At 48.9% G+C, this 14787-nt stretch overlaps 1 protein-coding gene across 2 annotated transcripts; it reads left to right on the forward strand.

Moving 5' to 3' along the window:
- Window positions 1–254: 254 nt before the first annotated feature.
- Window positions 255–13515, forward strand: UBL7 (ubiquitin like 7). 2 transcript variants are annotated; one of them, XM_058737064.1, is made up of 11 exons: window positions 255–382; window positions 1970–2182; window positions 2972–3103; window positions 6146–6228; window positions 7036–7120; window positions 7648–7705; window positions 8790–8923; window positions 9183–9232; window positions 9474–9641; window positions 10210–10332; window positions 13267–13515. In XM_058737064.1, the coding sequence occupies exons 1-11, from the start codon at window positions 295–297 to the stop codon at window positions 13402–13404; spliced, it is 1272 nt and encodes a 423-aa protein (XP_058593047.1). In that variant the 5' UTR covers window positions 255–294; the 3' UTR covers window positions 13405–13515. The 2 variants fall into 2 exon arrangements, with proteins under 2 accessions (XP_058593047.1, XP_058593048.1); XM_058737065.1 differs by having other exon boundaries at window positions 2984–3103.
- Window positions 13516–14787: the final 1272 nt, after the last annotated feature.

Consider the following 14787-nt stretch of genomic DNA (forward strand, 5'->3'; position numbering starts at 1 on the left):
AGGGGATCCGGGAGGGGCCTTCCCTCTGGCGGCGCAGTAACAACCCAGCGCTGCCGGAGGACTCTGCATGCTCCCGGGGACGGCGCCAGGCCCACCTCCCGCAACTCGCGCCCTGGAACGCAGACAGGAACCAGGCCTCTCACCCGCGAAAGCCGCAGCGGTGCCCCGCGCGGGAAATTTCAAGGGGCTCGGAAGCCACGCCCACCCCAGAACCGGAAGCTTTGCAATTAGCGCCACCAGCAGACAGGGGATTTGGAAGGGACGGGGCCGCAAGCAGAAACTGCAATTCCCAGAATGCAGCGCAGGGTTTCCGGTTTCCGGCGAGAGGACCGGAGTGTGTTTACACCGGCGGCTCTGCGGCCGGGTTCCTTCCGCGGGACGGGTGAGGGCTCTGGGCCCCGGGTCGCGCGGGCTCGACATGTGTCCATTAGTTAGCTGGTTCCGTGGGAGTGGTGGGGTCGTCACCTAAGAGATAGTGCTCCTGCCCCACCATTAGCTGTCTGTAACCTTGGGCCAGTGACTTCACCTTTCTGAGTCACGGTTCCCTTGTCTTCAATGTTTAGTTGGTAATGCCTGCCTCAAGGAACAGTTGTGAGGATAAAATGATATGGTATATAAAAAGACCTATTTATTTCCTTCCTTCTCATAAACCTGGAGATCGGTACCTTGAGGATGCCTTGGGGTCTGCTGTGCAGCTTCAAAGCCACACGGCCTTTTTTTTTTTTTTTAGCTTCCCTACTAGAGGCCTCTTTGGAAGCAATAATGATTATAACGAGGGCTTGCCTTGGAGGATTCTTCCACCCTCAGAGTTTCTGATTCATTTTCTGGGGACCCACATCTGCCAAGCGTTGGGACAATAAAGGCAAAAATTCTAGTCTTTGCTATCAGGGGCCTTCAGGAAGGCGTTGGGGACTGGGGTTTGACAAGTATATAGATATTTGTAACCCTTTGCCCTGAGGGTATGTGGGAACAACAGAGGAAGGAGAGAGGGGACAGAGAAGGTTGTATTTGAGTTGATCTTGGTAGTTTGCTAAGAGGCCAGAGGGAGGAGGAGGAATTATACATGCAGAGTTAGCAGATGAACAGAGATATAAAAGTGGGAGATGTTTGTTAAGACTGGAGGCTTCCTGGGGGTGGACTTAAGTGCTGGGGGGAGGTTAGGGCAGGGCAGGGCTCTGTTGGGGAGGAAGGCTGGCAGAGGGAACAGAAAGAATGTTGTCATAAAACAAAACAAAACATAAAACAAAACAAATGTTGTCATAAGCCAGGCTGTGGAGTTATAGACTTATTCACAGAAGTGGTTTGGAGTCGTTGGAGGAGTCCTAAGCAGAGGAATGTTTTGATAAGATCTGTGTTTTAAAGTGATGATTAACTATGGAGAACAAACAGATGGTTACCAGAACAGAGGTGGGTGGGGGGATGGGTGAAATAGTGATGGAGACTGAGTACATTTGGCATGATGAGCACCGAGTAATGTACACAATTATTGAATCACTAGACTGTACACCTGAAAATAATATAACACTGTTTGTTAGCTATACTGAATTGAAAAAAAATAGTGATGAGTTGGGTGGCAGCATGGATATTTGATAGGAAGAGAGAGGCAAGAGGCAGGGGCTTGTTATAAAGCTATTGCAGTTCAAGCAAGAATTGATGAAGAAAATTGGAAATAAGGAGTGTACGTAAGGGAGGGGGTTGGATGATCTCATTTGAACCTCACGACATTCCATTTTTATGTCCACTTTAAAGATAAAGAAACTGAGGCCTAGCGAGCTGAAGTTTTTTTGCTGTTTATCATAGGATGGGTATAGAAAGGACCCCAGATTCTAGTTCTGGCTTCCTGATGTTGCACCCTGTGTTTTTCCAACAGTGTCACAATGAATTATCTTTCATTCAGCCCCTTGGTGGGGTGGGGGTGGTGTAGGGTGGCAGTCTGTCCTTTAACCACTAAGGCTCTGTTCCTTTACAGGGAGAAAGAGAGAGCGCGAAAGAGAGAGGATGTCTCTCTCAGATTGGCATCTGGCGGTGAAGCTGGCCGACCAGCCACTTGCCCCAAAGTCTGTTCTTCAGTTGCCGGAGTCAGAGCTGGGTGAATACTCACTGGGGGGCTATAGTATTTCATTTCTGAAGCAACTCATTGCTGGAAAACTCCAGGAGTCTGTTCCAGACCCTGAGCTGATTGGTGAGTCTCTGAAATGGGTTGGGCTGCTGCTCTGCTCTCTTTCTGGGGAGGATACTTCGGGAATTACAAGGGTAAATTAAGAGTTTGGGATTTGTTGCCTCGTTAATGTTAATGGTCCGGGGAAGTTAATGGTAGTTGGGTGAATAGAAACACAAACCATGAAATAAAACTATTGGTTGCCATTTCAGTTGCGCATTATACTGAGTTCCTTTATCACAGAGCTCCTTAACCATGACATTGTTAAATTCCTTCCCTGAAAGAGCAAGAATTTGGGGTATGCTAGGGAAGGAGCAGCTTGTTGGGGGAGGCCCCATTTGAGATGGGTTTTAAAGGATAATTAGAAGGATTTGTGTTTTTGCTTGGTTGGTTGGTTAGAGGGAAGGCAGTAAATAAAGGAAAGGAAGATGGTAAGGGTATTCTAGGTGGAGGAAGAGGGAATTTAAATGTAATGCTAAATTATATCATAAACGTAATTTATAATAGCTGAGGTGTCCAACTGGCAAAAAGTATGTTCTTAGTCATAAAAACACTGGGTTCATCCTTTTTTGTTGTTGCATTTTCCCATTCATTTAAATATCAGTCAGCATGATGTTAAGCTCTAGAGCCTACCTGCGCATAGATTCTGTATTTTATGAGTTTGTACTTGCTAATAATTTGTTACTAAAATGTATTTATTAATAAAGAGTACTTTTTAAAGCACGTATCCTTCTCCAGCTATCCGATCAACATAAGTTTCTTAGGGGCAGAAACTATCTACACTGTTTTGAAGAATAAAATATAAATGGACAGTTCTCTTTTTAGATCTGATCTACTGTGGCCGGAAGCTTAAAGATGACCAGACCCTTGACTTCTACGGCATCCAACCTGGGTCCACAGTCCATGTTCTGCGCAAGTCCTGGCCCGAGCCTGATCAGAAACCAGGTGAGTAAGGGCCCTTAGACAAGCAGAGTTTCTGTAATGTCTACACCGAAAGGGTCTGTGTGCTCTTGAGGCCTGGCCTGGGTGGAACAAAGAAGTGAGTTACTGAGATAGTGATGGAGGATATCTATTATTACCTAGTGGATTAGTCCCATTGGTAATAGAGTGCAGTTTTGATTTTTTTTTTTAATGTTTCTTTATTTTCGAGAGAGAGAGAGACACAGAGCATGAGCAGGGGAGGGGCAGAGAGAGAGGGAGACAGAATCCAAAGCAGGGTCCAGACTCGGAGCTGTCAGCACAGAGCCCGACGCGGGGCTCAAACCCACGGACTGGGAGATCATGACCTGAGCCGAAGTCAGACGCTTAACTGACTGAGCCGCCCAGGCGCCCCAATAGAGTACAGTTTTAATCTACTTGCTGCCAACACCACTAACAGAAGGGGACTTGTTTCTCTACACTTTAAGTTCATTACCCATTGTATTCTAGTGGGGTAGGGAGCGTGTGTCTCTTTAAACTTGTTTAGATTAACAGTTTATTTCTCAGTGAACTTTGGATCTCTTTGTTGTTGTTCTTAGTAGAAAAAAGCTGAAACTCCCTGTGCTCTCCTAATGCTGTAGCAAATCTTCCCACAAGTGGCCCTGGATAGCTCACTTCTGCTGTACTGGTAGTTTATTTTCCTGAAGCTTGAAAATATTTGAACAGTACTAAAGTAGCTCTTGGAGAACACTCACAAAACCTCGAATGCCCTTTTGATTTATTAATAAACGGTGCTGCTTGGCATTCATAATTTCAGTTTTACGTCTGTGTTTTAAAAGTGTCCCCAGGGATAAAGCTAAGCTATGTAAAAGAGGTTTGTTAAACTGCCCATCTGACATATTTTTGAAATGTTCATTACTGCTGTGATTGGTTATCAGTCTGAAATATCCCCTCTTTTCAATTCTAAACATCAAGGACAAAAGATCTCTTGTCCACTGACGGGAGGTGAGAAAGAGAAAGGCAGTCTCTGACATTCAAGGGTTGGCCTGGCCCTTGGCTAGGCCTTGAAACATGAGCAATTTCAACAGATCGCCAACACCTGTAAGGCCACTCACTCTGAGACTATAATGGATCAAGACAAAAATAAGATCCCTCTCATTTCTGAACAGAGACAAAGCCCTGAGCGTTGTTCACATCACAGAAGTGACCAAATATCCCTCCATCCTGGCTATTATGAGTGGCTGTTGCTTCTTTACCAGTTACAGCATTGGCCTCGCTCTAGTTTTCTTTCCTTCTAGCTAAGAATTATTAGCTATCCAATCATAAAATCACCCCCACTTCCTGACAGCGTTCAATCCAGAACAAAACTCTACTTCTTGAAACCGCCCCCCCCACCCCCGATCCCCCAGCCGAATCCCAAATCCTATAAATCTTCTGTAACATCATTGTATTGCGATACCCCCAATTCTCGTGGTGTGCATCCTTCCCTTTGTACAGAGCAGTGAGCCCAACTTGGTCCACTGCAGGTGTGCCCCTCTCGTCTTTGGCTGGAGGGCACTGACAGAAGGAAAGTAACATTTGTTGCTTCTTCAAGCCAGATTGCTTCTCTTTGATATCCCATTTAATCATTAGACCTGCAGGCCAGGTAACAGCATTAGCATTTGATAGATGAAGAAAAGGAAAGTTAGAAAAGGTATTTATTCAAGGTCACCTACTTAGAAAATTAATGCAAGAGCTGGGATGTGAATCAGGTTTTCCTGGCTCTAGAGCCCACATTCTTTCCACTGGGCTGGCTGCTTCCCACTTCCAAAGAGTGAGGTAGAGATTAGCTCAGAGATGTTACAGAGACAACCACAGCTCTTAGCTGATGACTGGATTCAGATATTAAGAGTCCTTTTCCTCCTCCCTTTGGCCTGGAGTTTTATCTTTGAAACACGTGCATGTTTTATTGCGGGGTGAAAATAAACTTAGATCTGAAAAGAAACGGTTTCGCGGTGGCATTTTGGATATTTTATTTTTGAGTGCTCTTATAAAAGGAAGCACATTTCTGGGTCTCCCACTAGATTAGCGCCTGTAGGAGGAGAACCTGTCAGTTCCTCCCTTCCCACCTGGATCCCTTTGATGGTTCTCTGTGGCAGGTTACGGATCTCTTCAGGATCTTACTTAGCCTGCTGTTTGAGCAGGGACGTGTACCGTGAGCCCTGGCCACAAAAAAAATGACTTGGGATTCCATCAAAGCACCTCATTCTTTTATTCTCCCATGATTTTGCACACGGTCTCACTGAAGCTTAGAATACCTTCTCCTAGAAAACATCTGCTTTACCAATTAAAACTAAGCCAATGGCTAAACTTTCCCATATATACAAATCATAGTGTCCAAAGATCAGGAAGGAGCTTTGAGTCCCAGTGAAACGCTTGCTGTTGGGCGTAGGTGATAACAAGGTTAAGGGCTACAGTGTTTTTTCTTGGTTCTTATATATATGTATATTTTAAGATTAAAAATAATATAGAAGCCTAAAAGAAAATATGACAGAGAAAACAATTAGCCTTGATCCTGCCACCCTCCCTAAGTTCTCTTCTCCCCTTTGTCCCCTTCCAGCCTTGGACCACGTGCACACTGACACATTTTACGGAGTTTTACTAGAGAACATATGTACAACTTCGTGTTCTATTTCTTTCTCTTAACATATTGTGTCAGCATTGCTCCATATTGTTCAGATGGCTTTTGGTTCTTATTTTAAATCGCTGTCTAAAAGTCTACAGAGTTGGCTATACATTCCTCCTTTTCAAATGTAACAAGTCTAGAACTCCCGCAGTGGGATATTGATCAGAGCAGTCTCTTTCAGGTGCTGAGATCCACCACTGCCACCTGAACTTGAATTTGTTTGCCTTGTGTACTGGAGCTGCTCCAAAGAGGGTGTGGTTCTCCCATCTGTGGTGGCATCAGTGGGTTTTTCTGAATGGGCACTCATGTTCTTTGTGGGGTGCTGAGGGAACACGCTGGATGATGCTCTGCATCTGCCGCAGGGACAGGGCCGGGTTGTAGGTAACTGAGTGTCTTGTCCCCAGAGCCTGTGGACAGAGTGGCTGCCCTGAGGGAGTTCCGGGTGCTGCACACTGCCCTGCACAGCAGCTCCTCCTACAGGGAGGCGGTGAGTGTGTGCCGAGGCCCCTTGCCCCAGACTCTTGCCAGGATGGCAGGAGAGGGTGTGAACGCTGGTGAGTGGTGTCGAGTGGGAGCTGGAAGCCTGTTACCATGGCTACTAAGAGTTCCTTGGGGAGTTTTTGTCGTGTCTGTGGGTCTCAGTAGAGCCCTATCATCCCCCAAACAGGCTCTCTCAGCTAGGTCTTGTTGATTTCCTCTCGTGAGAATGATACTACCTCTCCTGATATTGGATTGGCCTCATGGAATGAATATAGTTACAGCCAATGGATCCACATGCTGTTTCTGCCGGGCGTCATTCTTTGACTTTTGCTGAACTGCCTGCCCACTGCTCCTTACCTGGATTTCCTCACTGGGCAAATGTGCTGATGTCTTTCTGTAGGAGAGTTGATAAGCAGAATTAATAGAGCTGCAAACTTCCCGACATATATGCATATGAAATGATAATTTTACAGAGATTGAAAAGGGCTTTTGGGACCTAGAAGAACGTTTGCCATTGGGCTTACAAAGAGAGCTTTTATTTTGGAAGCATTAGAGCTACAGATGAGGGACAGGACTAGAGATTGAAGGTTTACCGTGGTCTTGCTTTCTTTAAAAATTGTTTGTTTCCCCTCCAGTAAGCTACAATCTTAGAGAAAAAAGTTCATGTGTTTCCTGGGGCTATTGTTCCACTGTGGTGGTGTGCATGCAAGCACACAGAGGCAGGAAGCACTTCAGCAGCGTGCAGGTGTTTGCTGAGTGGATTGAGCTGGTTGAGTGCTCAGCGCCCCTGCCCCCACCCCCATTTCTCCTGCAGGTCTTTAAGATGCTCAGCAATAAGGAATCTCTGGATCAGATCATTGTGGCCACCCCAGGTCTCAGCAGTGACCCCATTGCCCTCGGTAAGTGCAGGACTGAGCTTGAGGAAACAGGAGTTGTTGGAGAAGGAGAAACAGGGAGAGGCAATTACCATCTTGTGAAGAACCACTGGTCTTGTTGGGGTGAGGGGTAACCAAGATGTGTTACATACACCCAGCCCTCCAAGAGCGGTCAGTGCTGCTGAGAAATCCTGGCCTAGCTAACATCATAAATGAGATGGTAAACCTACCAGATGGGGGCAGCATTTTGCCCCCAGGAGGGAAGACTTCCTACACACTTTGGTGGCCAAGGGAGGAACCCAGATATATGGGGAAGAGAGGCTGATGTGTCGGTATGCAGCATGTGACCTAAGTGCAGAGGGAGGTGGTGAGTGGGGAACACGGTGGAGAACACTTGGGTTGTGCTTCTTGGTGTTTTGTTTCCTCCCCTTCTCATGAGAGCTGCTCTGTGGTCCTGTGTCCCTGTTGAGCTGGTTGCTCTGAGGCCTAAAGCCTCTTCATACCCTCCTAGACTAGGAACAGTCTCTGAGGTGAGCCCTGTTCTCCTTCAGGCGTTCTCCAGGACAAGGACCTCTTCTCTGTCTTCGCTGATCCCAGCATGCTTGATACGTAAGTCTACCCATCTTATTAAAGGGTACCCTGTGTCTCCTCATGGTTGGGTCAGAAACCTAATCGTCACCCCAGATTCTGCTCCTAGAGCCCAACCCCATCTCTCCCAAAGTCTACCTGTTAAGTATGTCAGCAGGTGAGAAAGAGCAGGGGCTCCCAGTAGACCGACGAAGCCCAGGGACAGGACACGTGGAGATGCGGAGTTGAAGCAGGGTTCTGAGGGAGGTGGCTTTGCAGCCGGGCTCAGTTCAGTGCTCATTCGGTAGACATTGGAGAGCTTTTAAAATATATATATATATATATATATATATATATGTAAAAATATATATAAATGTAAATATATATATATATAAAAGTATATATATATGTGTGTGCATATATATATATATACACATATATATATATACATATATACATATATATATACTTTTGTTTTTTGAGAGAGTGAGAGAGCGAACACACACATGCACAAGCAGGGGAGGGGCAAAGAGAGGGAGGCAGAGGATCCAAAGCGGGCCCCATGCTGACAGTAGAGAGTCTGATGCAGGGCTTGAACTCACGATCCACGAGATCATGACCTGAGCCGAAGTCGGATGCTTAACCAACGGAGCCACCCAGGTGCCCTGAGCCTTTAAAATATTTTAAGATGGGGAAAGATGCAGGAGCACTGATCCCTAAAATTTTAGAACTAGAAGGGACAGTACAGGTTATTATAGACCTTATTTTGCAAGTGAAGAAAACAGCTCCACCCTGGGAAGAGAAGGCACCTGACAGAGGTCATCCAGGAAAGTAGTGACGGAGATGAGACTAGAGAGAGACCCTTGAGCCTCCTTGGCTGTGCATGTCCTATCATGCCTTGCCAGAGGGGAAGGTGAAGCATTGGCAGTGGACCCTAGGACTGGCGGCCTTGCCATTGCTGCTGAGGGCAGGGCAGGAGAACAGAGCCAACCGGTGGGAGGTGCCAAGGAATTTCAAGTCAGGCAAGGGAATGCAGCTGTTTTGAGGGGCACCCAGAACTGCTGGCATACTGAGGGGTCTCTTTCTTTCTTAGTCACCCTTGTGTTTCTTCCTGCCTCTATCCCAGGTTGGTGCCTGCTCACCCAGCCCTGGTCAATGCCATTGTTCTGGTTCTGCACTCGGTGGCGGGCAGCACCCCACTGCCAGGAGCTGACTCCTCTTCGAGGAGCATGCCCTCCAGCTCGTACCGGGACATGCCAGGTAGGCCCCAGAAAGCGTAACGTAGGCCCCCTCGGGAGCCGGCAGTGGCCCAGGGATTTGCTTTACTCAGCAGCTATGTATAGCTCTGGCAGAGGGCGTTCCTCGGGAACTCTCGGTTTGAGTCAGGGAGTGCATCTGTCCTGTAATTTTCCAAGGGGAGAGATGAAAATGTGAATTTGGAGAGTATCTGAACTGAGATTCTGGAGCTACGCCTGTGCCTTTCTGTTCTTCCTCCCGAAATCTGTTCTCCCTCCTCCAGGTGGCTTCCTGTTTGAAGGGCTCTCTGACGATGAGGACGACTTTCACCCAGTAAGTGGCCTGGCTGCTTGCCATTTAGAGGAGATGGTGCCAGGGATGCGCCTCTCCCTGGGACTTGGCACACCCAAGCCAAGGGGTGGTCTTAACCCCTATGGTGGCCAATCTATGTCATACTATTCCTTTCTGAACCTGGCAGCTTGGGGAGGCTCCTTCTGTTCCTGCAGCGGGGGCGGGGTTCATTTGGGAATGTCTCAGTGCCACTTCCCTGATCCTGGGCACCTCCCTTCTCCAGACCTCCAGGTCCACGCCTTCTAGCAGCACACCCAGCTCCCGCCCGGCCTCCCTGGGGTACAGTGGAGCTGCTGGCCCCAGGCCCATTACCCAGAGCGAGCTGGCCACTGCCCTGGCCCTGGCCAGCACTCCGGAGAGCAGCTCTCACACGCCGACTCCTGGCACCCAGGTATGAAGATGGGGGCCGGGCCCCCAGGGGAGAAGCTCCCCAGCAGTACAGTGAGTTTACCTTTGCTGACCCTGGTGCTAGATCTGGTTTGAGCTGAAGTCTTCCTGGAACCCTGGTGGGGTTCTCACTGCAGCCTGGTCACCCTCTCCCTGACTTGCCTTTAGGGCTTAGCATCGGGGTGCAGTATAGTCCAGAATTCCTCCCCTCGTCATTTAGAACCTCCCCTCGCGTAGTGTGCCCTTCCTCATCCTTGACAGGTCTCAGCCATCACCGGCTTAAGCGTTCCTGGTAATGGTCACTCAAGCTGCCAAGGCCATCTCTCCCAATGCTGCGGTCCTAGGCTAGGTCAGAGGCTCAGGTCCATTTCTCTGGGCAGAAGAGGATGGAATCTTTTCTGGCCTCAGCGAGCTTTTAGGCACCCCTGTGTGGTTGTCCCACGTAGGTGTCTATTGGGAGGCAGTAGTTGGGTACCCCAGGGAGCCACGATGGGGTGCCGTGACGGTCTCATGTATGTACTGGAAGATTGAGGTGGCTCTGAGGGTGGCACTAACCACTGATTTGTCTCTAGGGCCATTCCTCAGGGACCTCACCAATGTCCTCTGGTGTCCAGTCAGGGACACCCATCACCAACGATCTCTTCAGCCAAGCCCTACAGCATGCTCTGCAGGCCTCTGGGCAGCCCAGCCTTCAGGTCAGTTTTCCCCACTCCAGTATCCATGCGGCTGCCTGGTTACTTTGAATACGGAGCTTCTTTCTGCTCTCTGGAGGGCCTTCTTCGCTCTAGGAACAGCTGGTGCCTGGCAGTGTGACAGGAGAGGATGCTCCCAGCAAGGGCAGTTTTCCCTGTGGCTTCCACTCCTGCACCCTGTGGCCCTGGCCTGACTCCACTGACTGTGTGGCTGGGACACTTAATGGCCGTTTTAGTCAAAGAGTCATTCATTCATTCCGTGAGCATCGACTGAGTATTGAGTACTGAAATACCAGATCTGGGTCCAGCTCCTGGGGCAGAGGTGAGCCATCATCATCTCTGCCATGGAGGGGTATCAGGAGATTGAAACGGGAGCAGTAGAGAGAGAAGCCCGGCCCAGGCTTCAAGTGAGGGCCTGGGTCAGGCAGAACTTTTCTTTTTTTTTTTTTTTTTTTTTTTTTTAAACGTTTTATTTATTTTTGAGACAGAGAGAGACAGAGCATGAACGGGGGAGGGTCAGAGAGGGGGAGACACAGAATCTGAAGTAGGCTCCGGGCTCCGAGCTGTCAGCACAGAGTCCGACGCGGGGCCTGAACTCACGGACCGCGAGATCATGACCTGAGCCGAAGTCGGCCGCTTAACCGACTGAGCCACCCAGGCGCCCCAAGGCAGAACTTTTCTGAGGAAGGGGCGTTTGAACTGATTATCAAAGAATTGGTTAGAGGTTAGCCAGACAGGAAAGGGGTATTTGGGAGGATGGTGTCCAGGTAGAGGCGGCCACCTGTTGGAGCAAATGTGTGGAGGTACATGTGACATCCCGGAGCCTGCAAGGCCAGAAGGCAGTGTCCTCATGGAGAAGATCTCAGACGGAGCCAGAGAACAGGGGAGCAGGACCCTGAGTGTGACAGCCCTGAGTGTTTGAGGAAGGAGACCAGACTTGATCCTGTAGTCACCAGGGAGCCAAGGAAGGTTTCAGCAGGGAATGACACCATGGCTGCTCTGCTTCATGGAAAGGTCACTCGAGCAACTAAGTGGAAGACCGTAGGAGCCAACGTTTTATTGCATATCTCTGCGCATGAGCTGTCTGCTTCACTCTGTTTCCTTTGCTTTGTTTCCTTCACTCTGTTTCCAAACACTTTGTTTCCTTTGTTTCCTTCACTCTGTTTCCACTCTGTTTCCTGAGCCTGGGGGTGAATGTCATTTCTGGAATTGGTCCAGGGTCATATAGCCATCAAGTGGGAAAGACAGGGTTCAAGCTCCCGTGGTTTCCTCTAAACCTGTGTGGTCCCAGTGGACAGTGAGGGCAATAGGAGCAGGGTCCGTGGACAGCTTGTCTTTTCCATTCCTTCATCTTCCCCAGCTAGATGCCTGTTCACTCTGCTCTCCAGCTCAAGAACTTTCACTGGCTCCACCTGACCAACCAAGTTGGTTTGTGTGGTTTTTGAAAGACCCTCCACACCTCACTGCCTGCCCGCCTCTCTGAATTTGCATTTCATCCCCACTGCCTTCTTCCCACGAGTGAGCACATTGTCTTCCTTAAGTTGTGCACTTCCTCCTTCATGAAGTAGAGATATTGATAAAGCTTTGAAAGTACTAAAAGAAAATGTGGGGGACACCTGGGTGGTTCAGTCAGTTGAGCATCCGTCTTCGGCTCAGGTCATGATCTCACAGCTCATGAGTTCAAGCCCCGCGTCGGGCTCTGTGCTGACAGCTCAGAGCCTGGAGCCTGCTTCGGATTCTGTGTCTCCCTCTCTCTCTGCCCCTCCCCTGCTCATGCTCTGTCTGTCTGTCTGTCTGTCTCTCTCTCTCTCTGTCAAAAACAAACATTAAAAAAACTTAAAAAAAAAAAGATTTAAAAAAAAAAGAAAGAAAGAAAATGTGGGTTAATTTCTTTAAACCCTTATAGTGGAGAGGGCCTTTTGTAGCTGAGAGTCAAAATCCAGGAGCCATTACATAAAGAGTAATACATTTTGAGTTTGTAAAAGTGAATATTTCTGCATAGGAAACCACACCAAACCAGAAGCAAAGACCAAAGGCCAACAACAAACAGGGAAAAAGTCTGTAACACATACCAGGCAAAACTTCCCTGGTGTGTAGAATTCTAGCAATTTAGGACCAACAACTCCATAGAAAAATGGGCAAAGGACAGGAACAGGCTCTTCGTGGAAAGGAAGTGCTGATTAACGCCATGATTCCTTCCAGCCCCATTTCTTGGAATTTCTCCTAGAGTTATGTGTGTGCATGTAGAAAACGACATTTGTACAGAGGCCGTCACCTTGGCATCGTTTGTAGTGGCGAAGGGTTGGAAACAGCTCAGTTATGGTACATTTCAAGACATGTATGAGTTGGAATATTGTACAGTTATTAAAAAGCTCTCTAGTGGCAAAGAGAGATCATCAGGCTATGTTAATTATGTTGGAAAAAAGGCAGGTGCTGAGGGTAGAACAGGGTCTAAGAAAAGAGTAGCTACGGGAATATATATTTGTATTTTCTCAAAGATAAGTAAAATAGGTTCTCTGGGGTGGGTATGGGAGTGGATAGAGGGAAACTTTTCACTATGCATCACACTCAAAAACAAAACTAATTTAAAAATGTACCCCCTCCCCCCATCTGTGTGTATGTGTCTGTCTGTCTATACATAGAGCAGGAGAAAGAAAGTAATTTAATTTTTTAAAATTTAGATAGTGAGTAATCTGTGCCTTCTTTTTTGATCCTTATGTTAAATTTTTCCTTTTTTAATTGGGAAAACTTCTCGTTTGTTCTCTAAACTCTCAAGGCCCTCTGGTAGTCTTCCTAGAAGCCCTGTGTTCTGCGGAACTTCACATCAGCGACTTTGCCTTAGGAACCGACCTTCGTCCCTCCCCCTGAAAGAGCAGACCCCGGCAAGTCTACTGAGGATCCCAGCTAACGGCTTCCGCTTGTCCTGTCTTTCTGCAGAGCCAGTGGCAGCCCCAGCTGCAGCAGCTGCGCGACATGGGCATCCAGGACGATGAGCTGAGCCTGCGGGCCCTGCAGGCCACTGGCGGCGACATCCAAGCGGCCCTGGAGCTCATCTTTGCCGGAGGAGCCCCGTGAACTCCTGCTCCTCCTGACCCCCCAGCAAACTGCCAAGGCGGCTGCCCGTGGGAGGCACTCCTGAAGGTGCCCCATCTCTCCTCTCCCCAATACATCTGATGGTCGACCTTCCGCCTTGTCCATTGCTTGGCTGTTCTGGCTGATCTGAGCTGGTGGAGGCAATGGGGCAAGCGTGGTGTGTGGGTCTTGGCGCCGTGGGATCAGGGATTGTGGCCTGCCCCTGCTTCTGAGCCCTGGGTGGAGAATTTTAGACCCACATCACGGGATGCTGTGTGATGCCCACATTCTCTTTTTTGGAGAAGTTTCCAGTGATAGCCCCAGGACCTTTGGTACGTTGGGGTGTGGCAGCCTCAGGACATGCCCAAGGCTGGAGCAGAGCCGCCACCCAGGTCCAGGGTGGCTGCTGTGTGGCGGCTGTGGCCAGAAGAGGCCTGCTCTTCTGAGATGACCCCAGTCTGAGGAGTGGCCAGGTGTCCTTTTACTGTGAGCGGGTAGGGCAGCTTGCTTTCCCACAGGCTCCCACAAGATTCCATATTCCTCCCCTGGCCTCCTCTTGCCAGGGAGTCTTTGATGCCTATTCTGTAACCACGCCAGACTCTGGGCCTCAGAGCTGTGCCAGGAGGCAGGGCCCTCTTCTCTGTCCTCAAGGCGTAAATACAAGAGCAGTTAAATAACAATACTAAACAACAACACCAACACGAACAGGGCTCAGCTTTCATCTTGAAGAGAGGGCACCAACCCCCAAGCTGCCGCTCCATCTGCCCGAGCTCTCGTTCCCCTTGGCACAGTGTTTCCTACTGCGTCGCAGACACGTCCAAGTTGAGCGAGTGGGTTTCGTGTGCTTTGAATACTTTGTCAGGAAAAGATCCTTCCCCTCAGATGGTGTTTCAGTGGAAAGGAGCTCAGGTCTGCACCTGCCCTGTGCCTTAGGCAGACGTCCTGCCCACAGCATCCACTGTCCTGGTCATTCAGCCTCTGCTTGTCACTTCCTGGGATGAGGTCTACCACTGATAAGGACTGCCTCTTCTGTCCTTTGGTCCCATCTCTGCCCCGAGGGAGCACACAGACAAGCCTGCTGCCCTCTCTGCTCTGTTAGCGTGGCTTTAGTTAGGGAGAGGGGTGACAATTCACTTGCCCCTTTGGCCTGTGCTGGTTTTGGTGCCTCGCACATCCTGTTCTCCATGAATGACTTCCTTATCAGTGATGCTCTTAAGAGGAGGCGCTCAGGAGGACCCCCTGTTCTAGATATGGCCTGAGTAGCATAGTGTTCTGTCCCTCCTCCAGAAACTGTGAAGTCTCGCCACATTTCCCTCTCCATCCTAGAATTAATGTTGAGAGGTGTTTGCATTTGCTGCAAAGGCTTGGAACTTACCAGGCTTCTTG

The sequence above is a fragment of the Neofelis nebulosa genome, chromosome 7 (assembly GCF_028018385.1).
Source record: "Neofelis nebulosa isolate mNeoNeb1 chromosome 7, mNeoNeb1.pri, whole genome shotgun sequence".
NCBI lineage: Eukaryota > Metazoa > Chordata > Mammalia > Carnivora > Felidae > Neofelis > Neofelis nebulosa.

Excerpts from the sequence above, each read along its gene's own strand:
- UBL7 (XM_058737064.1), top strand. The coding sequence starts at position 295 with ATGCAGCGCAGGGTTTCCGGTTTCCGGCGAGAGGACCGGAGTGTGTTT. Across the intron at positions 7,121-7,647 it reads CAGTGACCCCATTGCCCTCG|GCGTTCTCCAGGACAAGGAC; the intron begins GTAAGTGCAGGA and ends GTTCTCCTTCAG. Across the intron at positions 7,706-8,789 it reads GATCCCAGCATGCTTGATAC|GTTGGTGCCTGCTCACCCAG; the intron begins GTAAGTCTACCC and ends CCTCTATCCCAG.